The sequence below is a fragment of the Serinus canaria genome, chromosome 1 (genome assembly GCF_022539315.1).
Source record: "Serinus canaria isolate serCan28SL12 chromosome 1, serCan2020, whole genome shotgun sequence".
Classification (NCBI taxonomy): domain Eukaryota; kingdom Metazoa; phylum Chordata; class Aves; order Passeriformes; family Fringillidae; genus Serinus; species Serinus canaria.
Genome location: NC_066313.1, coordinates 29,288,763 through 29,312,109, shown reverse-complemented (window position 1 = coordinate 29,312,109; position 23,347 = coordinate 29,288,763). Strand labels below are relative to the sequence as shown.

Genomic DNA, 23,347 nt, shown 5'->3' with positions numbered 1-23,347 from the left:
TGGGGCATTCAGATCCTACTATCCTGCAAGCACGTCCAGTGATCTCACATAAAACAGGTTACTGTAATAATGCAAAGTTAAACCTTCCTTCCAAAAGTCCATAAAGGCAAATTTGCAAACTCCTTTTAGATTTAAGGATAAGGTTAGTAGTGCACTGTATTATCAGTGCATGTATACAGAACAAGACAGACAACAGAGCCCTTATGTTTGACAACAGGTAAAAGTAAGCCCCAATACTGACTATTCAAAGTCAGTCAGCACAGCAGTTCTTCATTTGCATTCAGAACAAGATTAAAGAACTTCAGTAAATAAACTACTACTACTGTGTGTTCTGCTCTGTAGAGCTAAACAAAGCAAAACTATTTGAAAGGCTAATTGGTTCTGGCTTTTAATTTATATGAAGGTGTTAATTCCAGTCTCCTTGTTGGGGTACAGCACCTAAACCAGGAAAAAAAGAAAACCAACACAACCTGCTAGACACAGCCTGAGTATCAAGTGCTTATCAGTCCCAAGCCAAGGGAAGGAAGGGGAGTGATGTAGGAAGGGAAGCTCAGGTGTGCCAGGTGCTGGCTGCTATTACTGACATTTTGCCTAAAAAGATCCCACCACATAAATACATTACCAGCCTCATTTAAAACAGCACTTTTCATTTTTCTAATCGAATCCAGCAATTTATTCTAAGAGAGGGATGGTACAGAGGAAGATACTCATAGGAAGGCTCCTCCAGAATCCAAATTACAGTTTGATTTGCTGATCTTCTCCTTCTTAAAATTTCCATCACTAAAATGCTCCTTTGCAGTAGAGATATGGGAAAAACCTATCCATTAAGAGCAATTTCTGTCATACACATTACGGGTTGTGACCACCCTTATGCTTGTACCCAAATTGCTTTTGGATTCTTTATACAGAGAGTTCAATAGTGTCAGACTATGCCTAGAGAAACAGATCTTACAGGCAGCTCAAAGCCCAGGTAAAATGTTATCTTTTTCAGCAGCTGCTAAAAGCAGGAAAGAGCAAAAGCTAAGAAAAGCTTTCCTTGCAAAGTTTCCGGCTTGTTATTTCCTAGAGAGCTAATGGCTTGCAGAAGAGGACAGTATTAATGGAGGAAGGAAGGGGGAAAAAAAAAAGAAAGAGAACCTTGCAGTGACTGAAGAAAAATATGCCCATCGTTGACACTTCAATTTCTTTCCTTTTCTGCTTCCCCACCTAAACAAGTTGTTAGCAGTAAAACACATTTGTGTTTAAAAGCCTGTGAAAGCCTGGAACAACAACCTGTTCTGCTCTGCTCTGCATGCTCCAATCCTCCTTGCTGAAGGTGAGCACCCAGGAGGTGCTGCTGTGATATACAGAAACTGTAGCTGCTCTCCTCCCCCAGCTGTTTCTAACTAGAGGGCAACACACCAAACTGTACAACTCAGTTCAGATGTCAGGCAGCAGTGCTTACTTCATCTCTTTTACCATCCACGGCTTTACTATTTTTATCATGGTAAAACTTTGTTAGGTATTACCCATCCACCCAGAGAAGGACAAAGTAAAATATTATATAAAAAAAAGAAAAATCTGCCTTAGTCAAGTTAGCTCAAATATTTCCATTCCTTTAACTTCTTTTGTCCTTTTCTTTAACTAAGACATCATTTAAATGACAGATGACAATCCAAGCAAGTTTTCTGCTATTTTGTCTTACACTGCCATTATACTGTAAGCCAAAGAACAGCATTTTACTGCAATTGAAACAAAAGGAAAGATCAGAATCTCAATCTTCTGTTACCACTAGACAGCTCCCTCTTTGCTGTTTCAGAAGCAAATAAAGCTCTGCATATTTCAGCTTTGAAGGTATCTTTACAATTGAGGGAAAAAAACAAAGTCTGATGAAGACACAGTGGATTACTTCATAAGAAGGTGAAATATGAATAACTTCCTAATTTACAAGTGGGAAGTAAGCACTTCAGGGTTCAATGTCTGGCAGCACTTTTAATGTAGAGGCAATTAAGCATATCATACATAAAATCATTTATTTAAGTTAGAAGAAAGGTTGGTACTGCACGCTGAGGGGGCGAGCATACAAAACTGTTTCTTCATCTACCCTTCCAGTACAGAAAGCAGCAATAGCCCGGTATTTCCACTTCTCTGTTTCCTCTGCTCCTGGCTTTCTACCCCTCTTTGGTTAAAAAAGTCAATTTATCAGCTCAAATATTAGTATACACAGTGGGCACTGTACTGAGAGATTTTGCGTTCTTGGCAACCAGCTTATCTAATAGTCCAGCTATCAAAATATAGTTACATAAATACTTGAATGTGGAAGCTGTATTTGCAATTTGCAACAAAGAAAACTGAGCTCTACATGGGTTTAGATTTCTGGAGAAGAAATCTGAGCTGAGAGAAAAGGGAAGGACAACTCCAACATGACACTGAAACACCAAGTAACTGGACACAGTTACAGCTGTGTAGTACCACAGGCTGCCTTGACAGCTGTGAACTGTCATAGCTGATATGAACTAACTCAGATTCACTGGGTCTGGTCCTGTTTAGATGCACCTATGTGATAGCAAAATGACACACGAGTCACTGCTGATGTAGAGCTTCTGGGACACTGCCACAAAAAGTCAAGCTTCCCCTCCAATGACTTGTAGAGCTGAACCTTTGGAGAGTCAGAATATCCTTCCTCATTCCCTAAGCTACTGTGCAAGTAGAAGCACCAGCCAGAATGAAAGCTGTACTTGCTTGGGAAGACATCCCCAAATGAACTGTGTAAGAGTGAAATGTTACTCAAGTTAGTTTTATACATGCTCATCAGCAGGACAATGACAGAACAGAAAAACTCTGTGGTGAAGACACGCCTGAAAAGGTCATTTTGAAGAGAATACTGGGGAACCTGAATGTACAGAAAGTAAGAACACATTCCACCAAAAGGCACAATATATTAGCCACAAGCCTACAATTAACTATTGCTTCAGCAGCAGGAGGGACTCTGGAAAGCTGTAAGACATCCAGTGGGTCCACAGCGATTCCTTAAAATGGTGAATCCTGCAAGTCTGAACAGGTTGTGCCTGGACATAATATATTCTTCATGCAGTTTCAGGCTCCCTTACATACTTCCATACTTCTACACGTTTCATCTTGATTTCACCCTCTTCTTTGCACTTGTATATTTAAAACACCCCTAGATAAAAAAAAACCTATTAATTTTTTTATTAAGGCAAATGAAATGCATTTTCCTGCCATGCTTACTTTCTTCCTCTTACTCAGTCACCTGAAGAAGTAAATCCAATACTTGGATTTTACATCTATCTAAAGTAAAAAAAAAAAAAAATCCCTGGTCATGTTCTTATGCTGTAAACAGTGAACACATTCAGGCACTCCCTCCCCTCCTTTGGTGATCTGTGAACAGTTTAGAACAAGAATAGTTTGTATTTGTCCATCAGTGGATCTCTTCCATTTTGAATCAGTCCTCATCCTCAAGTTATCCCAGTTATCTCTTCATTTCCCCCCAGTACTCAGTACTAACTCTGAACTTTCTATCATCACAAATACCAGCAGTACACTCTTCTTTTTCCTGCTAGCGGTTGTTAAAAAAGAAACCAACCAAACAAGTCAATCCCACTACTGATTCCAAGAAAATTCAGGCTTTTTCAAAATCTCCTTTAGTAATTTTTCACTAGTCACTACTTTACCCTATTTGCAACTCTCCTACTGATCTGTTCCTCCAGCTGGCTTGGTTTCTCATGGGACGTCACAAGAACATTCTAGAATGCCTATTGTTTTACATCACATTTCCTAATGTAGGAGAAACAGCTATTTAATCTAATTTTCCATTAACCTTTTAATTATTTGTTTGCCTCAAACTGTCACATCAGATGATTACACAAATAAAACAGGTTTTTAGAACTATCTCCCTGTTCACATAACTTGGCCCACTATCTGAATGAGGTTTTTGATCACTCCAAGTATTCAGATATGGCATGAAGCAAATCAGGATGGAACATGTTGCTTTGCATGTGACAGCTTCCCAGGCCTCATTATATTAGGAGGAGGCTACTTGTAAGAGCTGAGTTGAAAGTTTAACTTCCAGAGTAACTACTACTACTTCCAGGGCTGTTTCTGTATGTGGATCACTTTACACTAGCAGCCATTCTTTCCCCACCCCTTTCCTTGTATACATGTGGTGAACAGGGATGAAGAACTAATCTGATTTAAAATTAATTCCGAGGAGAGTTTCAATCTGTTGAGTTCCCCAATCAAATTCAGATCAGAAAATAAATTTGTGTGCCAGATGGAAAAGAGGGGAGAGACACAGCTGTTTTCTGTGACAATGATACTGGCTTTAAAACAAGCAGGCAGCTGGACTGTTTACACCTTGAAAACTAGTGTAAAAGTGCTCTAGCCTGAGAGATTTGAACATAAGCAAGACAATATATGCCTGTATAGGCCATTAATATATTTCATTTAATTGATAAGGTGGCAAAAAATACTAGATCAGTTGTCAAACAGGAATTAGTTTTTTCCTTCTAATGATGTGCTGCCTCCACCTGCCCAAAACATGCATCTCATTCCTCCTACAGCTGAAGCACTAAAACCCTTAAAGACCTCCCTTAATATGTGGATGCAGAAAAAAGTTGGACTCTATTGCTACTGTGCTGTGGATAACAAACTGAAATCACCTTTGAGCCCTGCTGGCAGCTGGCAATTTATAAGCCTAAATTGGAAAGACAAGTAGAAAGTAATTTGGGGAAAAATGAGGCTTGGATCCTGGTTGCTAAATATAATAGGATCCTTTTTTCCATTCTTACTGGCCTCCTTCCAGAAGAAAAAAAAAAACCAAACCAAAACCACAATCCATACTGAAACAATGAACAATAAAAAGTTATCCTTGTAGTTCTTCCTCTTTTTGCAAGGCTGACAACTCGAAATGATCACAGAAAAACACGAAGAGGAACCAAATGCTGCTTTATCTCCTGATGAGACTTTCTAACCCAGTTAGAAAGATTGTGATTTAAACTATGATTGCATGAACATATTTAATTTTACTTCAAGTCAAAGTGACTTGAAAAGCAGTTTGAAAATGCTTATAAATTTTTTTTAACTTTTTCTTTTTAATGTATTCTAAAATAAAGTACAAGTATTAAGAAAATAACCCAGTTAGGCTGTGCAGTCAAGGAAATATTTCCTCAGGATTTACTACATATTTGGCAAAGACTGTGAAAAAATAAGTACAGTACTTGAACATTTGGAATTTGGCCATAACTTTATGTTCTCCATAAAAATAAATTTGCAAAGAATTGTTGTAAAAAGTCCAACGCTTTTATGGGATCTAAATACATTCTACACTGATTCCTCATGTATAAATTATAACAGGGAATTCATATTCTGAACCTAAGAGAAAGCATATGCAGAAAATTCAAGGTCTGGGACAACAGTTTAAACTTTCTCTATTTCCCTCTTTCTCAAAAAGTTGTAATATCCATTGTTTTAGTTTTTGTGACATGCAGCAACACCTATGTCAATGCATCAAACTGGACTATAGTAAATCTGTGATGTATTTATTCCAATAAATGCAGCTTGGGCAAATAATTGATTAAAGAGATCGAAGTTCATTAGAAATAGTAAATTTTGCCACTGTTGTTAACAAAACTAAGTCACTTCATTCAAAACCAGTTATGACCAGCTCAGTAAAAGCACAAGTAATTGTTACTTTCATCCCAGCCAGTATCTTTCTGCTGGAAACGTAAATAGGGGAAAAAAAGAAATTATTTAATTAATACCATGCAAGAAAACCCACACTGCAATTTTCCATTTTATCTACAGGTAGGGTAACAATTCATGTTTCTAAGGGAGATTATTTGGAGCAGCTGAAAATTTATTCTCTTGATCAGCACTTGACTAATCCACCAACAGGAGCCAGTTATCATTTTTACAAGTGCTGATGCAGCAGGCACATTTCAACAAGCAGTGGCACTACCAATTTAAAAAATTAAGGCTTTAAAGCTCTGTCCTGCAAAGAGTTCTGTGCTTTTTGCTTGGCAATTTTTCAACTGTTATCCCTAATCAAAAAATCATAAATGAGGGAAAACTACCCATGGCATACAGAAATGAGCATAATTTCTAACCTCCTGTGAAGAAGTAAGCGATGCAAGTCCTATCCCCACAGGCAGGGGATGCATATTAATACTCCTGGGCTGCTACAAAAAGAGCCTGTACCAGATATTCCATTAAGGCTGTCCAAAGCAGTCTGCTACCTAACCCTAGAAGGCATTCTGTGCTTAAACTCACCTTGAATTTCCACAAAGTAAAACTGAGTAATTAAAAAATCCAGTAAATTAATGTGTTAAAGCAGAGAGAACATGGTGCTAAGTCAATCAAGACATCTTATGATGTAAGGTCATAGTTTCAAAGCAGCTGCTAATGGAAAGCAGCAGAAAGACTCATTTAGCTGTTCTTCTCTCACACACCTTAGGGTCACCTCATTACACTTGCCACTGATGAAAACCATGGGAAATATTAGGTCACAAGCTAAAACACAACACACACTGAAGCATTCAAGTTTTTCAGGTCACTAAGTAAGAGGATGCTGACATGACAGGCAGCAACAGTGCTTAAAGAAAAAGCAAACGGCAAAGTGTGCTTCCCTTCCATCTTTCAGCAGTAAAATACTGCTACATATTCCACTAAAATAGCATAGTTGAAAACCAAAATTAGCTGCTCCAACAGAACAAGATTTACCTGATGGAATACAGGCTCTTTCAAATCTAGGTAAACCTGGAAAGATTAAAAAAGAGAAATAATTTGCAACAGAACCATCATAATATTATTCATCTAAATATTGCCAAGGCATCTTCTGTTAAAATCAAGCCATGAGTGCCTATCCATGCACCATTAAAGTTGATCAAATATTTGAAATTTCCTCTGGCAGAACCTGAGGTTTTAACTGTGGAATTATTTTAACTAAGAAGCACAAATATCAATATTAACTACTAACATAAAGCTTCTAATTTACTAGAATTGACTACATACAAAACCAATTAAGATGCTGAAGCTACCAGATGTTCTCGATATGCACTGCAAGAAGAAAACATATGCAACTCTAATTTGCTTTTCTTGTTTTTGACAATAATTTAATGTTTCAATTAATTTTACAAAAAGCTTGTAGTTCTTCCTATTTGTAATACAGTTAATTTAATTTATGTTCTTGAATAGGGAATGGCACTAGACCTCAGGCATAATGTGCCACAAGTGTAAAAAATATTAGGAGAAATAGAAGAGAAGAGGCAAGTATTTCAGCAGCTGAAGATGACTTATACTAATACTTGAATTTTAAAAGAACTATTTATCAATACAAATTTCATAGGAAATTCCATCTGTGGTTGACAGTCAGCATGAAACTGAATTTATTCATAGAAGAACACTCCACTGACAAAGGGAGTCAAGTTAGCTGTGACACAACAAAAAATTAGAAGCATTTTAACTAACAGCTAAGTTCTTCTCCTATTCTGCCTGTTTCAGAACACCAGTCTGCATCCTGGACTGGATACAAAAAATTCACTTTTTTTTGCGGGCAAACAGAATGATTCTTATTTCTACAGATGAATTAAAGTGAGAGAAGCAGGAACATAGCTTATCCAAGGTCTCATATCAAGTCAATGGCAACTGTTTTTCTCACATTCCTGTTCTAGCAACTGGATTATTGCTTTTCTTCCTTATTTATTCTATACAGTGGTTTAGATAGAAAGGTTTTAGGTTTCTCTGGCCAGCAACATAATTTTCTCAACAAAAGAATAATTTGTCTTTCTTGACTGGAAGTGACAGAGATTTAGTATTGCCTCTATAACATTTCTCCACTGCCAGAAAAACTGCCAACCTAAGGGTGAAAAAGCCATATTAGAAAAAGTTACTTACTATGCTGACTACGACGCTGTATGTTATTAACAAGAAAAGCAGTGCATAATTGACTGTATTCTTGTACTTGAAACATTCATACCTGGAAGAGAGGATAAAGGAGAGAGACAACAGTCATCACTTACCATATAATGGATGCAATTTCCAAGGTATAATATTAAAAACATTGTGAGAAAATTGATCCAAATTAGTCTTAGGCCTCTCAATAAATTCTAACTCCTTAAATAAAGACACATTATTTTAAGAAAAAAATTCATGCTCTTACCAGCAAATGTTTTTAAAAAAATCTAAGGCAAAAAATCTCTAACACAAATAAGCTCAAGCATATGCCAAAAAGTAACCCAATCGAAGAAAAGAGTTTGTGAAGCAGAAGTGTTTTCAGAAGGTGCTTACAGGGTGATAATGGATGGTGAATTAGAAATTAGTTTAAAATACAACACAGCTGTCAAAAGCATTACTGAGCAAGCAGCAGTGTAGGGAAAGGACTGCCTTACAAAACACTGAACTCAGATTTGTTAAAATGTAGATTGTTTATGGCTTCACTACAGTTGCAGGGCAGTACATTTGCGAGATTGGGTACTGGTAAAAGGGGAAGGTAAAAGCACCTGACTGCTCCCAGTATGTAAAACAAACAATTAAAATTAACAATTACCTTCACAATCTCTACACTACTCCTCAATCTCAGCTGTGATGGAAATAAACACACATGCCAGACTGTATCAACATCAGAAAAAAGGTTGAAAAAACCCCAACAAAAATGAATTTTGAGAAGCCCATTATCATCAGGGCTGGAGGAAGCTGTCTATATAATTCTAAATTATATCTGTCTAGCTCCTTTGTTTATAAACTTGGAGAAATAGACACCATCATGAATCGATAAAAGGAAATAAAATAAAAACACATCTGGGAAACAAAAAGTCTAAAGGCAGCACAATGTGCTACATTGCAAAATGGCTTGCTGAAGTAATTACACAGTTTGAGAATCAGCAAAACTGAATGATGTATAAGGGAATGTCCTGTGCACAACCACCTGCAACCTACCTTCAAGCTAACCAAAACTATTATTAAAGGCCTCCTAAACTACACATTAGCTCATTTTTTTGAGCATTTTAATTGCTACCATACATAAAAACACTAAATCTTATTGGAGTTATAAATGCAGTAACAGACTTCCATGCTTTTGAAGATAATAAACACTGCACTAAAAAAAAACGCCCTCAGATATATTTTTATAGCCACTGCTCATCCTTTTTTCCAATCACATTCAAATCAGACAAATGCAAAGGCAATTTCAAGGAGACAGGGAGCTACAGTGGAAATATTTCCACTAAAAGAGGCATTATGATTCTGGTCCTGAGTTTGTACAAATCACACTAATGTATGAGTCACAAACTGAGGGCAATTTCCATAGATAGGGGTTTAGTCCTAAGCATCCCATCTCCATTGCAAGCTACCAGTAATCTTCACCAAGACTTCACAATTTTCAACAGCTGAATATTTGATATGTTCAAAAGAAAAAAGATGAGGTTTTTTTCTCTTTTAGTCTGCAACAACACGATCTATCATTTGGATTTGCCAAGTGACAGAACAAATCATATTAAATCCAGACCTTGCAGCAACAGGCAAGAAAAAGCCAACTTAGGGTATCTTTACAGTTGTCAAATGCTACATTGCTCCCAAAATTAAATGGGAGAACATATCCTGGCATCACATCAAGCTGTCATGAATGTTCCAAGACACTCTCCCCAAAATATGCATTCAACTCCTCATAAAATCTTGTCCTTTTAATTTTCCAGATGAGTGAAAAGCAGGTTTAGCCAGAAACCTGAAATTTGCACTTCAAGCCAGACTACATCATAGAATTCCAGCTCAAATAAACTATCATGTTGCTAATTTTGTAGGCATTACAGAAGTTGATTTTATTATGTCTGCTGTTTTTATACAAGTAGCACTGAGCTCTGATTGTATACTATACTAAGTCTTTAATGAGTGTGTTTTTTCCCCTATTAAAAAAAAAAACCAAAACCAAAACACTGGTAAAATATATCTAAATTAGCAAAAACTAGGACTAAAGCCAGCCTGGTTCTCTAATATCACAATGCTGTACAACACCAAATCTCACTGAAAGCAGTAGAAGCTTTCTCTCTATATATGCTAAATTTGGCTTCGGAGACTCTACATTTCAAAAGTTAACATTTCATAAATATTCAAGGAAAAAAATTAACAAGTACTTACAGGCAGTAGACAAACACACAGCAACTGTATATCATTGGCAGTTCATCCAACAGCTACAAAAAGAAAAGACATCAAAACATGAAAGCTACTCTTAACTCACAAGCTTGTCTAAGTTAATTAAGAAGAGGGTAAGTCTTAAGTAAACAGGAGTTTTTAAGTCATTTGGATATCCATCTTCTTAACTGTACTCTAACACGTAGCACTGTCAAACCCTGTTCAGCTACTGAAGCTGCTGCATTAAAAGCTTATTACTCTGAATCTTTTGAATATTACACTTCATAAACACCCATGCCTTCAAAGAATCTTGACATTTTTGCTGCTCATATGTCTTAAAATATTTTGTAAGAATTAATTCTGTAAAGCCAGGCTGAAGAAGACCATCCCATCTATGGCCTTACTGTCAGTAGCATCTTACTTGACAGAGAAATTGAAATGTAATATTTCCATAGCATAAAATAGAATTTTAGCCTATTAGGATGGGCAATATGCTCACATGTTTATTTCCTAATTTTAAAAATTTCTTACATTGTTTTAATTCAAAACCAGGGCTTTTTGTTTGTTTGATATGGGGTTCATGTAGGCTGTTTCGTTGGGTTTCCCCAGAAATTATGGTGGCATATAATGTTTTATTATCTTAAATAGTTTTTATACTGAGGGAGAAGACTGGTGTGTTACAGCAAAAACAGTTATTTCTCCAGGAACTTGACACCTTAAGAAATGGAATTAAAATGGTTATCACAAGAGAGTTGATTTCTCAATAACAGGAAAACTCAGAATTGCCATTTATCATTAGAAAGAAAAGGAATCATAGCATCATTTTCTTGTAAAATTTCTCAGCAAAGAACTTTCATGAATTTCTGCTTATAAATATACAGTTAAACTTACCTTCTCTTAAGAAAGACTGAAAATCATGGAAATGAAAAAGTATACAAATGGATCAATGAAGATCCACAGCCTCTGATTTCTAATATGTTAAACAAACATTAATAGTTAGGGCTTTAAGAACTTTTAAAGATTGACTTCTAAGAAAAACAAGAACTTGATGCAAAAAAGATTTTGACCTTTTTTCATCATCACTCAGAGTTCTTGGGGGGTGTGCCTGTAAATAAATTGCTTTCCTACCACTGCTACAGGGTACTTATCAAGTTCATAACCGTGTTATTCTGAACAATGAAACTTGTTAAGAGCGGTAAGCAACTTACTCAAACTCTTTTATAAAGCCAGCCTGATTCTGCTTGGTTTGGGATAATTTTCTACCTGCACAGTCAAAAACTTCATTTTAGCTTTGGAATTTCCTATTGTGAGGGGAAAAAAAATCTAATTCTTTAAAGAAGGAGAGAGATGTATTATCTTGAGTGTGAAGTATTAGCTTGTTGTGATTTTGGTCATATAAAGCTCAGGAACTGTTTCACAAGAGGGCTAAACAGCTCTGCTGCCCAGCTACCACTGATAGGGCAGATGTTGCTTCTTCCCCCACACTTCCACTGCTTCTCTCCAGTGGGGACATCAGACTGGTCTGACTCACAGGGAGCCAGGTCCAGGTGCTGAGCCAGCACACAACCAACCTTGCAGAGCAAGGTTAAAATCCCAGGAGCTGTGCATTACAGGGTCAGGAACCACAGGAGACAGCACAAAGACAGTATCAGGAACACTGGTAGCAGCTGAAGCTAGCAGGCATGTTTGGTGGCACCTTGCCATCACAGTAGTTTATCTTTGCTGTGATGATTAGAAGGGACAAAATAGAGGCAATAGCTGAATTCAGCTTTATAGTAATATGTTTTACAAATTCAGAGATGTGCTTTCCCAAGTCTGATAGGAATTAGCTACAGGATTAATTCATGTGGCTGTTAAAGAGTGTGAGTCATTTAACACCTCATTAAAGAAAAAGGTGGGGGAAGAACAAGAAATACAATACAGGAAAATCTTTCAAATTTGGACAGGTGCTTACACTCTTAAGTTCATATGCTGGCAGCATCTCAGGGATATTACAGTAGCAACAAAGAGCCTCTCAAAAGATCATAACTAGGATTTGCATGCAGAAGACAATGACTTCTGTATCCTAAGAAATTAATGCTTCCAGGAATACTGTCAAAGGCATGCCTGAACAATGAAGAACCATGGAAAGAAGGGAACTCAGGGAGCTGATTTCATTGGCTAAATAAGCATTTTGTGCTTTCTTCAAGAATCCAATCAAGCAAATTCCTATAAAAATAACAGAAAAGGGGTGAACTCCTCAGAAGTATTCTAAACAACTGCTTTCAAGAACAGAAGTGTTCACATTTTTCTTAATTAAGCAAATTGAATCAATCATTTACAGTATTAAGACTGCAAAACAAATCTAAAAAAAAGTCTCCTTGAATAGCTATGCTGATTTTTAACCATTACAAGAGATAAAGTGAATGAGGAAAGTTTATTTACTGGTTGAACTGTTTCTTCCATGGTGATCAGTAAGCAAACAATTGGAATAATTATGGACCACTTGTGGATTTCATTTGGCAGCCAAAATAAATGTACTTTCCCTGCCTCACACAAAGCCTTTTACATCAGTTGACAAGATGATGCAAGACATTCCTGCTTCCTCCTCATCTGCTTCTGCCCCACTTTATTTACCACAGTTCATAGGTCCCTTAGTTGTTCTGATGCAACACCAGAAGTATTGAGCAAGTAGCAGCAAAGTGACTTGGATTAAAATAAAGCCTCTACACACACACAAAACCTCCAACAACAACTGAAAAATAACCCCAACCAAAACCAAAAAAGCACCCCAAAAAACCCCCACCTGAAACAAAACAAACAAAAACCTACAATCTCCCCCTTCATAAAAGGTTTTAAGTCTGGATCATTTTAATGACTGTGATTTCAGGGTGCCCTTGCTCACCTCTGCATCAGTGTGAGAAAGAGGATTTGAAATACTGGCCATGATAGGGACAAGCAGCTGAGGGAAGCTGCTAATATGAAAAAGGCAGAAATTCAAGGCAGCTTCACCAACAAATACAGGTAAATGGCACCCTAATTTGGGAGAGAGTGGTGAAATGGCTCTACAAACCATTTCTTTCATGCCAAAAAAAGCACCAAATATTCTTGCATGGTGACAACAGTATGCTCTGTGGAAGCTGACAGTCTCCACCATATGCCAGGGATACAAACCAGAACATTATGGAGGCAAACATCAAACAATCAGCAATATGCAGGTCCCACTGTGATCAGCAGAAATGCAGGACTCAATTCAGCTACCACAGCATAGTTGCCTAATGCCACCTGAGATGCTCTGTCACTCCCAATACACCCATCCAAGACTGGCAGATGTGACAGGAGTCTAAGTAACCTGCACCTCTGTGGGATGGAAGCCGGAGGCTTGAGAGAACACTCACAGGGTCTAAAATAATAACAAGCATCTCTGTTTAGACAAATGAATCCTGTTTGAGCAAAGACTGCCAGTGGAGTCAGGAGAATGATTCAGCCAAGCCAACTGCCTCTCTCCACTCCACTGATTAAACTGTATTTCCATTGACTGTGGGGGGAACACAGACTTCCAGCACAGACGTGTAAATGTAGGTTTCTTAATCTTGAACAACATCCCACTTCACCCTGACTTTAACTCAAAGATGCATTTCCTTATTCTTTGCAGACCTAAAAGAGGACAACAGGACAAGACTTTCTGTGTCTCTTTAGAAAACAGGAAATACCAGGACAATCCCTATGTCCTGTGACTTGTTATAGAATGCTGTCTACTTGAAAATAGAGAGAAAATTACTCAATTACCACTACTCAGAAGATACTGATTTCAGTATTAATGCTACAGGTCCATCTAGATAAACAGAAACAAAAATATGAGAAAAGTTACAATAAATAACAGTAACTCCAGTTTATAGTGCTTGCTATCATGGCAAAGCTGTGAGAATTTTAAAATAACATCTTGTGTAAAAAGATAACATGATTTCCCAAAGGATAAAGTGTCCTCTACCACCATAAGCAATTGATGATAGCTCTTATTTTAGATGCAAGTATATATTTCTGTATATAATCAGTGGAAAATACCTATTGAAAAAAGACCTGCATTACTGCCTTGTTGAGAGCAGGAGTGATGTAAAATGATACCTAAAGTAGATTAACTCATTTTATACAAGTTTCATCTAGACAAGAAATGGCAAAATGACTGTACAGCAAGATACACACAGAAAATGATTCACAGCTAGTTATCAGTACTTACCTGCATTTCATACTTCAGGGTCATGTGGAAGCACCAAGATCCCAATCCCACAGCTGAAAACAAATCAAAACTATAATCAGCATAATAGTATCCATGTAAAATTTTCAGGTACATTAACTTAAATGCATGAAATGCATGTTTAACAGTGAGAAAGAAATTAGAACATCAGCATTCTACTCCAGGGACAAACCCCCATTTCTCCACAGCCTTCTACTTTATATATTAGTCACCAATGAAATCCCTGAATTTATGGGGCTTTGGATGTGAGTGTGCTCTTTAACTTCTCTCCATTCTGTGTCCTACAAAATGGGCATAATCTCAAAGAGGAGAGGAGCAGAGGGAACCCGGAATGAATGGAATACTATATATCAATTTATGTTTTCCTTTTTTTAAAAAAAAATTAAGTGAATTAAGATTTCTCTGTTCCAACCCTTCTATAAGGCAAAGCATTATTCAATAACTAGTACTCCTGAAAACCTCTCAATATTTCTGCTCACTGTCCATTTTTAAAATATGTATTTTACCAAAAACTTTTTGTTGTCTTCACAAAACATTACTAACAACACCAAGGTCTGGGGTTTAAAACCCTCAGGGGCTGTTCATTAAAGAGCTAGACTTGATTATTGTGGCTCCCTTCCAACTCAAGACTATTCTGTGATTCAAAAGCAGAAGTGAATTGCTACTAGAACTCAGAATTAGAAATTCAAGGTAAACAAACCAACCCCACATAGGGTGGATTCATTTTGTGATATGAGATCACCATTTCCAAGCCTTCTCTATAGAAAGATGAGCTTCTAAAAAATTATTTCTATTTATTTTAAATACTTTACACATTTTGAATTTACTTCTGAAATTACTTTATGAGACATATACTTTGCCTATCCAGTTTTTTCAGTCAGGCATGAATAATGCTTGTTGGAAGTTAGATTTCTCTATTTAGAGGAAAGCTGGTACAAAATTTAATGTATCATTCATTACTTTGAAGTATTATCAGTAAAACACTTGCATCAAACACTAGCTCAGTTTTACATTGCAAGAACAAGTACAGTAATGTGATATCTTGTCTTCCTTCAAGAAATTATGCTTTACCTCAGACTGTAGTTTCAGAGAAAGCCAAGTAATTTGCACTCAAGCCTTAATCACTGAGTAGTGCTGCCATATTTTGTGGCTAGAGTATCACCTTGTCTACACACAGAGTCAAGTTTCACTGATGCATAAACAAGAATTCTATCTCTCTGCACTCTGTAAAGGATTGCCAAGACAGTCAAGAGACATGTCTGGAGATGCTTCCTTAGATGTTATTAACTAGAACTGTGATTATTACACTTACTCAAGGAAATTAAATACCTAAGCATGTAGCTTTACTGAAATACAAAACTGTAATACAGCAACATTTCAAAATGTATTACCAAACACTTCAATGTCATTATTTTTCTGTGAAAATTAAGCAGAGTTCCTACCAGAAAATAAACAACCACACGCACTTCTGTAAATTTGATTACATTGGCTTGCTTCTGAAAAATCTTTCCAAACAGCAAGCTATAACTGCTTTCACCTTCATTGAGATTCTGATGAGAAATTCTCACAGCCATTTTTCTATGTATACAGAATATATGACAACAACTGTTCATTCTGGAGGAAAAAATCCATTAAGATCATCATTAAAATAGTGCCATCCATTATCCTGGCTGTCACAGAATATAAACTCTTACAATTTGTTACAAATGTCATTTTCAAGTATGGGCAAAATCATTGCATAAGAAATTTCAACAGTTTTTTAAATTTTTTCAACAGTTTTTAAATATGTGGTTGGGGTTTTCTTGTTTGCTTTTAATATTAGTTGGGTTAATAAATCTCAACAATCAAGGAATTCCTTTCCTTCCTCCTATGCAGTAAGAAGCAATTATTTCCAGACTAATTCTTATTCAGTCTTAGAAAAAAAATCTAGAATGCTGCAGATATTAATATTTCAAGTCATGAATCCCATGACTATAGTTAGTTTTTTCAGTTAAAATTGATAGAACCCCTTTTTCTTCTGTGCAATAATCACACTCAAGTCAGAGTTTTTCTCTGATTATGAAATTTTACTATTCACTGTAGAACAATGTTTTATTTATAGGATCTATATAAAACAGATATCTGGAAGAAGAAAAGCTTACAGGGTCAGATCTTATGGTTCCAGGCTCGAGATATTTTTAAGAAATATCTACTTCACAAAAATCATCTGCAATGAGACATTCTGCCAGCTTCGTACTTTGCAAAATACGAGTGATCACGATCACTGCAATGACACAAGTTTTCAAGAGAAGCAACTCTCCCATACAGCCACTGACACACTGAACAATAAATATGCTCCTTTTAAGCAGTTTTCATATTTTAGGTGTTTCCTTTGGCAAAGGAGCCTAACTCACTAAAAGCTGCATATTGGTTGGGAAGCTTTAACACCACCTGAAGCAGTAAGTACCATTTCCTCTCTAACTACTGTAACTCATTTTTCATAAATACTACAAGTCACTTGGCATTTTTACATCAATGAACCTCCCAAGTTAGGGGGGATATATATAAATGATGTACTAGGCACAGAATATGCATGAAATCACAATATTATGAGATCAAAATTGCACTTCAGAAGATTAGAAATGCAAAATCAGGGCTGCTGCTCTATGCAGACTGACAGGGTCTTTTTCTGTCCTGCAGCAAACACCCTGTGTGCTAAATGCCAGTGGATAAAATAGTGGTGCTAGGATGATGTAAAATCAATGCACCTACAAACTTTACTTCATACACATGCTGTCAAAAAACTTATGGGCAATACCTATGGCTAGAAATAATTGAATATTACACAAAAAAATCCAGCTCTATATATGAACCCTATAAACCTCTGGGATTTGAATCCTAGAGGGATTTTTTTCAATAGCTTTAGGAAGCATCAGAAACATCATATAATCAGTGATAATTCAGTTTGATGTAACTATTCCATCAGCACTCAAAATTCTCATTATGAGCCTAAATCCTTTACAGAAAAAGCAGTTTATTAGGATTTCACAGAAATGGCTACTATACAGGCACTGTATGAAAATATTCTGAAGGAAGGATGCTGCAGATGCAAACACTATTATTTTTTAAGTATCTACACATGAACTATGTGTCAAAGCTTCCACTAGAAGAATGTCATTATTAAGAGTAATGCAGTTGGCCAAATGGGTGTTTTAGAACAAGTCAAATGATTCTCCTGGCCTTACCGATTGCACTGGCAGACAGAACCCTCTGCACAGGTAGACACATACGTTTAGGTGTTTAAATTTGGAGCTGAATTCCTTCTTTTTTTTTAACAGCAATAGCACATAATGAAAGATAACTTTTAATGATGCAGTGTGTTGTTGTTTAAAGAATGAAACAAGATGAATAAGCAGAATTAAATTAACTGCTTTTGATGGATTGTTTTGTGTTGTAATGGTTTCCCTCCACAGCATAAGAGACAGGAGAGACACTGGTTACTCCACAGGTTCAACTCTACAATTAACCTCCAGCTTGGCTGGTACTATTCCCAGACATTGCAGTACAAGTGTCTGCACTAGTGAGTTGTTGGAACAGCCTGTGGTATGACTCCAGCCTGTTCCAATGAACACTTTTCCCAGGCAGTTTCCAGGCACAACCCAGCAGCCGGCAGAGGCCGAGGGCCACGCTCAGCAGGCAATCTGTATGCGGTCACCTTGTTTTGGAGGCTAAGATGAACAGACATGGGCTGTTCCACGCTGCCTGGCTTCACCACTCAGGAATGTTCCCAGCCACAGCTGATTTAACAACACTGACATGGCCCTGGGAGCTCCTCTAGAGGTGTTAGGTAAGAGGAAGAGAATCAGCTCTGACTGAAGAGGTTCTAACAACTGTTTTCACAGACAGAGTTTCACTGGAAATTAGATTTTAGTGAGTTGCTTAAGAGTTCCTATGGCAATTCCTAATACAGAAAAATTTTTACACCTTTTTTCTTTCCTTCACTTTGGCACTGCTTGAATGACTGAGCCCTTATTAAACAGGCCAAAGAAATATGAATGAGAACAATCCTTCAAAATTTCAAGTGAAGTATCTAACAAATATTACTTCATCGAGTGCTTTCTTATTTCATTAGGTCCAGAAGTTACACTTCTTTATATATGTATTTATATACACACACACACAGTTTTTTAAAAATCAAGACCCTTCCAGAATATGAATCATTTCAGAATCACAGTTCCTCAGGATGTATAAGGAACTGGCATGTGTAGAACCTGATACAACACTCCAGAATCATAAGGAACTACTCAAAACCAACTGCTTATTCCCTGAGGTAGGAATGGTCTGATGATTTGTTCCACCTACTTCAGGTGATGCAACATACTGAAATAATGGCTTAAGATTATTCTTCATAATTTATATGCTGATTAAATGGTTCTCTACAGCTTAAAAGTCATACCCCATTCCTACTGAGTTAATTGAGAACATGCACTTTATGCTGAAAGGCAGCAGAAAAAAGGGCTGAGAACAGTGTGCTGTATCTCAAAGGCCTTGCTGAAAAGTGTAACTCAGTATTGGCACCAGTATGAACAAGAAATTTATTTGAACAATTATTTAGAAATACCCCTTGTTGTGCTGCCAAGATTTTACCATGTTTGTGAAACAAAAAGAACTTCCATACTGCAAAATGCATTTACTTCAAAAGGAAATAAATGTCAACCAAAGAGATTGTGGGTATGAAAGGCAAGAACAGAACATGGCGTGGTAAAACACAAAGAAACTGACAATCAGCTAAATGTCTGGAAGCATGCAAAAGAAGCAGCTGATTGGGATCAAAATAATGTCTAGAAACAACACCTCATGCTCTCAAATGCTAACAGATTTAATTTTAAAGCTGGCTTTGACAGCTGTCTTTTAGTATCTTCTAAAATCTCAGTAACTATTCAAAATTGCTAAAACCGAACTAAAGTACCCTCCCTTCCACCCCCATCTTCACAGCAGAGCTGTTAAAGAATTTCTCCTTTAACAAAAGAACCCTCACTTAGAAGCTCTGCTGCATGATCTTTAATGAAGCATGCTGCCTCAAGTGAAATCACAAGTTTGTGTTAAATTCACTATCTTTTCACAGATTAAGTCTACATTTATTTGTTACAAATTAAATAAATAGAGTGAAACCTGTTAGTAAATAAAATTCATACGATGGAAAGCATTCTGTCTGGTACTTCTTACAAAAAGAATTTTCTGTACACTTTATCTCCACTTCAGTATGCCTCTTGTTCAGTCACATGCACAGAGAGAATGGAAATGTTCCTGACATATTTCAACCATATTTAAAATTCTTTTTATGTTTTCATTCACTGCTTTTATTCTGTAGTAGAGCAAATGTTAAGTGGTTTGTGATTCCAAATCATCTTGTTCCTGTTTTTCACTGCAAACTATAAAGTCTTCTACATTTCTTTACATCTTTCAACTGCTGTAAAACAGGGTCACAAATATTGAAGCAGACACAAAGCAGACGGGAAACACTTTTGCTAGAGACCTTTAATGTTAGGTTCCAACATATGAGATAAAAATCAAGCCATTTATCACTTCAGACAGGAATCAAAGCCAACTCAGTCACAGATGAGCCTAGATGGATCTCAGGACTGCCTTCCAGCACTGCTGTCTAAATACAGGCTGAGCAACCCCTTCAGCAACACCAGAGAGAGGAAAAATTGAAATTCAAGCTATTTACTGTGAGCAAAGACAGTTGGGTTTGGTGGGTTTTTGTTTTTTTTTGGTTTTTTTGTTTTTGTTTTTTTTTGTTGTTTTGTTTTTGGGTTTTTTTTTTTGTTTTTTTTTTTTTCTGTTGTTGTTTGGGGGTTTTTTGTGTTTTGTTTTGGGTTTTTTTTTTAATATTTTAAACATTAAATGGGATATGAGAAATGCCCATCTGGTGTGACAGCCTGACATTCTGGTCAGATAGTGACCACACACTCTGTCCGTCATAAACTATCACTGACAGAGGTAGCCACAAATCATGGTGAGAACAGTTTTAAACTGAGTTTTAATTTAAGGGGTTCCTTTTCATAGTTTAAAAAGAATGGCAGTATGGGACACTTAGATTCAAGAAAATCCAAAGGCAACTTCAGCAAACATTTAGACACCATTTCTTACCACCTCTTTTAAAAAGTAAGCCCTGACCTTTAAGAATTCTCTCTGTTTCATACTGAGACAAAAATTAGTAATTATGTGAAACCATAGAAAGCCTACAAATGGCTTATTATAAAGTGCTCAGACAATATTAAAAGCAGTGCATTGTTGCTGCCTATCTTTCACATAGATCAGGAAAGCTAATATAACTGAAAACTGGTGAATTTGCATCTTGTGTACGCTACAGTTTAACTGGTATCGAGAATACATTTAGCACACGGATATGCTTTTTTCAACAAGGTCCATCTAAATACATAAACATGCCAATCTTAAAAGTAACATTTATCAATCCCTTACCACTCCAAAGACTGGGAAAATCTCCATAAAGACAGGAGCTATAGCAAATACAGAAATCCTGTGAAACACAGAAATTCTATGAAATCTAGTTTTGAGACCCAACTACCAAATCTGAACCATCTTCAAACGTCTTTTCTCATAAGGAACAACACTTCTAGTCACACAATTAACATTTAAAAGAAAGTTGGTTATTTTCTGAATTTTGTCATTTTAGAATGGACAGACTTCCCTTGAGTTGATCTAAACATGAATATCACGTTGTTCTTCCATTCTTGCAAAACTTCCCAGACATGATGGCTGGGTGATATATGCCAAAGAGGAACTGGAAACAAATTTGAAGTCATGAAAGAATGCTTTTCCAGTTCCCTCTACATCTTGGCCACTTCTTGTATTACTCTCCCATACAAATGTCACAAAAATACTAATATCGTGTGAAACGGCTTATAAGTAGAATACACAAAACACCTTGTGTAAATCATCAGAAAAGTACAGAAAGTGAGCTAAGATGAACTGAGCAGGACCCAAAACCAGAAAAGGATCACTTTAAAATCTGATCATATTATGTAGTGAATTTTAATTTCATGTTCCTCCAACAGATACAAATTTCTGTAAACATTAACAAGCGTAGCAAATTGAGGTCTAATTTTCACACACATAGTATTTGTATTTAACTACTGGGTTTATTAATATCTAGATATATTTTCCATTGCATATCTGAACTCTCTTTATAATGAAAGAGCAAATTAAGTTTTACACATACCTGTAAGACACAAATATGCAGCTAAATATCGTTTTTCAAGGCCATCTTTATAGGTCTGAATCGCACCATAGATTGGAGGTAGAATGAAAATCAGGTTACTCACTGTGTTCCCTGTAGGACAGAAACACAAAGCAGAGATTTAGAACTGGGTACTATGCACTTTAACTAAATCTAACAAAATTACATTCACTCATTAGAGACAGATTCAACAGTTTTCACCCAGCAGGACACCACTGCTCTCCATCCCTGGCCTAGTGGAGTCATCTAGCTGGAATCATCTAGTTCCAAGCCCCTTGCTGTTCCCTGCCCACAGCAAGGGGCTTGGAACTAGATGATCTTGAAGATCCCTTCCAACCCAAACCTTTCTAGGACTCTATCCTACATTCTACCCAGTGCAAAAAAATGACACGTGCTGCAGAGACCAGAGAAAGCAATAAAAGCCAAGAGCCCAGCTCTTGTACACTGATTTAGATTTGGCTTGTTTTTATTTTCCCAACTGAGCTGACCTAAGCAAAAGAGCAATGAAATCCTGCAAAGTTTAAGTGAAACAAAAGGAAATGGTGCATCTCTCAACAGAAGGGATGCAGATTCAGCTTTTTCACTTAAACACAAATCATAATTTTGAGAACAGAGGTTATGTTATGGGAGTTAAATGCCATACAATTTGTGAAAATGAGCAAATCTGTTAAAAAAAAGACTTATACTAAATAAACTGCACATTTTCACACACCATCAGTTAAATATATATAAAACTGAAATCTAATTTGCAAATATCCCAATGAAATATACAATTTATGAGGCTATGAAGACACCAGCCTCCCCCCAATTTCTGTATTTTTTTATTCAGCAGAAAATCCCAAAAGCATTTCACATTCTAGAACAAGGAACAAGAGTGAGCACGTTCTTTCTGAATCACACTCCTAATTCAAGCATCTATTTTTCAGGAGTCCTACTTGCCAAGATCTATCCAAAAGAAAAGCAAAACATACCAAAATATGTTCATATAACCCTAAGGTATTGCAGCACCTCTAAAACTAAAAATCCATACTTCGCAATTTTAAAGACAATTCTTACTCAGATGGAAAAAAGGTTATTTCAGAACACATGTAGCAGAAGTGTACCTAGCTCCCTTGAACAAAGTAGCTCTTCTATATTCTCACAAAGTACATACAAATCACACTTTGAGACAGCCTTCTCAACCAGCTAAAAATCTCACCTGATTTTTATCAGAACTTTTTTAAATCACTTCCATACTGATTTAACATCATATCCTGCCCAACAAATTTCACCAAGTTATAACAAGTCAAATCAGATGTGCCAGAGATCTCACTCTTTTAGTCAGCTCTGAAGTAAGTTCCTCCATGTAAAAGAGGCCCAGCTGAAAACAAAAACCTTCTGTAAGGATATAGAAGTGTATACCAATATAAAAAGCCCTTTTTGTGCTTAAATTCTTCATGGAATCATTACTCTTCTACCACATTCCCACAGTGTTGCAATGGGTAGTGATTCACTTTCAACAGAGACCACATTTGGAAGAAATTCACCCAAAAATGCTGTTGTGTGACACAATGACCATTGCCATGTCCTCCTGTAAATTATGCAAACATGTCATTGAGGCTTGAAAAGTAGAATAAAGGTTACACAGTCTGGACAGCGAAACTTCTGCTTTCTAAAGCAGTGCTCAACTACACCCATTTTGAAGAGAAGTCAGTAGACATTACATAAATGTCACTGTTCAAGGTCACTTAGTTATGAAACTGTCAAAAGCC

General features: G+C 36.6%; 1 protein-coding gene across 1 annotated transcript in view; it reads right to left on the bottom strand.

The window, feature by feature from the left end:
• ACER3 (alkaline ceramidase 3) overlaps positions 1-23,347 on the bottom strand; it is a 56,389-nt gene that overhangs the window by 15,504 nt on the left and 17,538 nt on the right. Inside the window, exons 2-6 of the mRNA XM_009102696.4 lie at positions 21,579-21,689; positions 14,336-14,388; positions 10,126-10,178; positions 7,891-7,972; positions 6,718-6,753 (exon numbers count right to left, since the gene is read on the bottom strand). Of these exons, the coding sequence (XP_009100944.1) occupies positions 6,718-6,753; positions 7,891-7,972; positions 10,126-10,178; positions 14,336-14,388; positions 21,579-21,689 (335 nt within the window). The remainder of the gene's footprint in view (positions 1-6,717; positions 6,754-7,890; positions 7,973-10,125; positions 10,179-14,335; positions 14,389-21,578; positions 21,690-23,347) is intronic.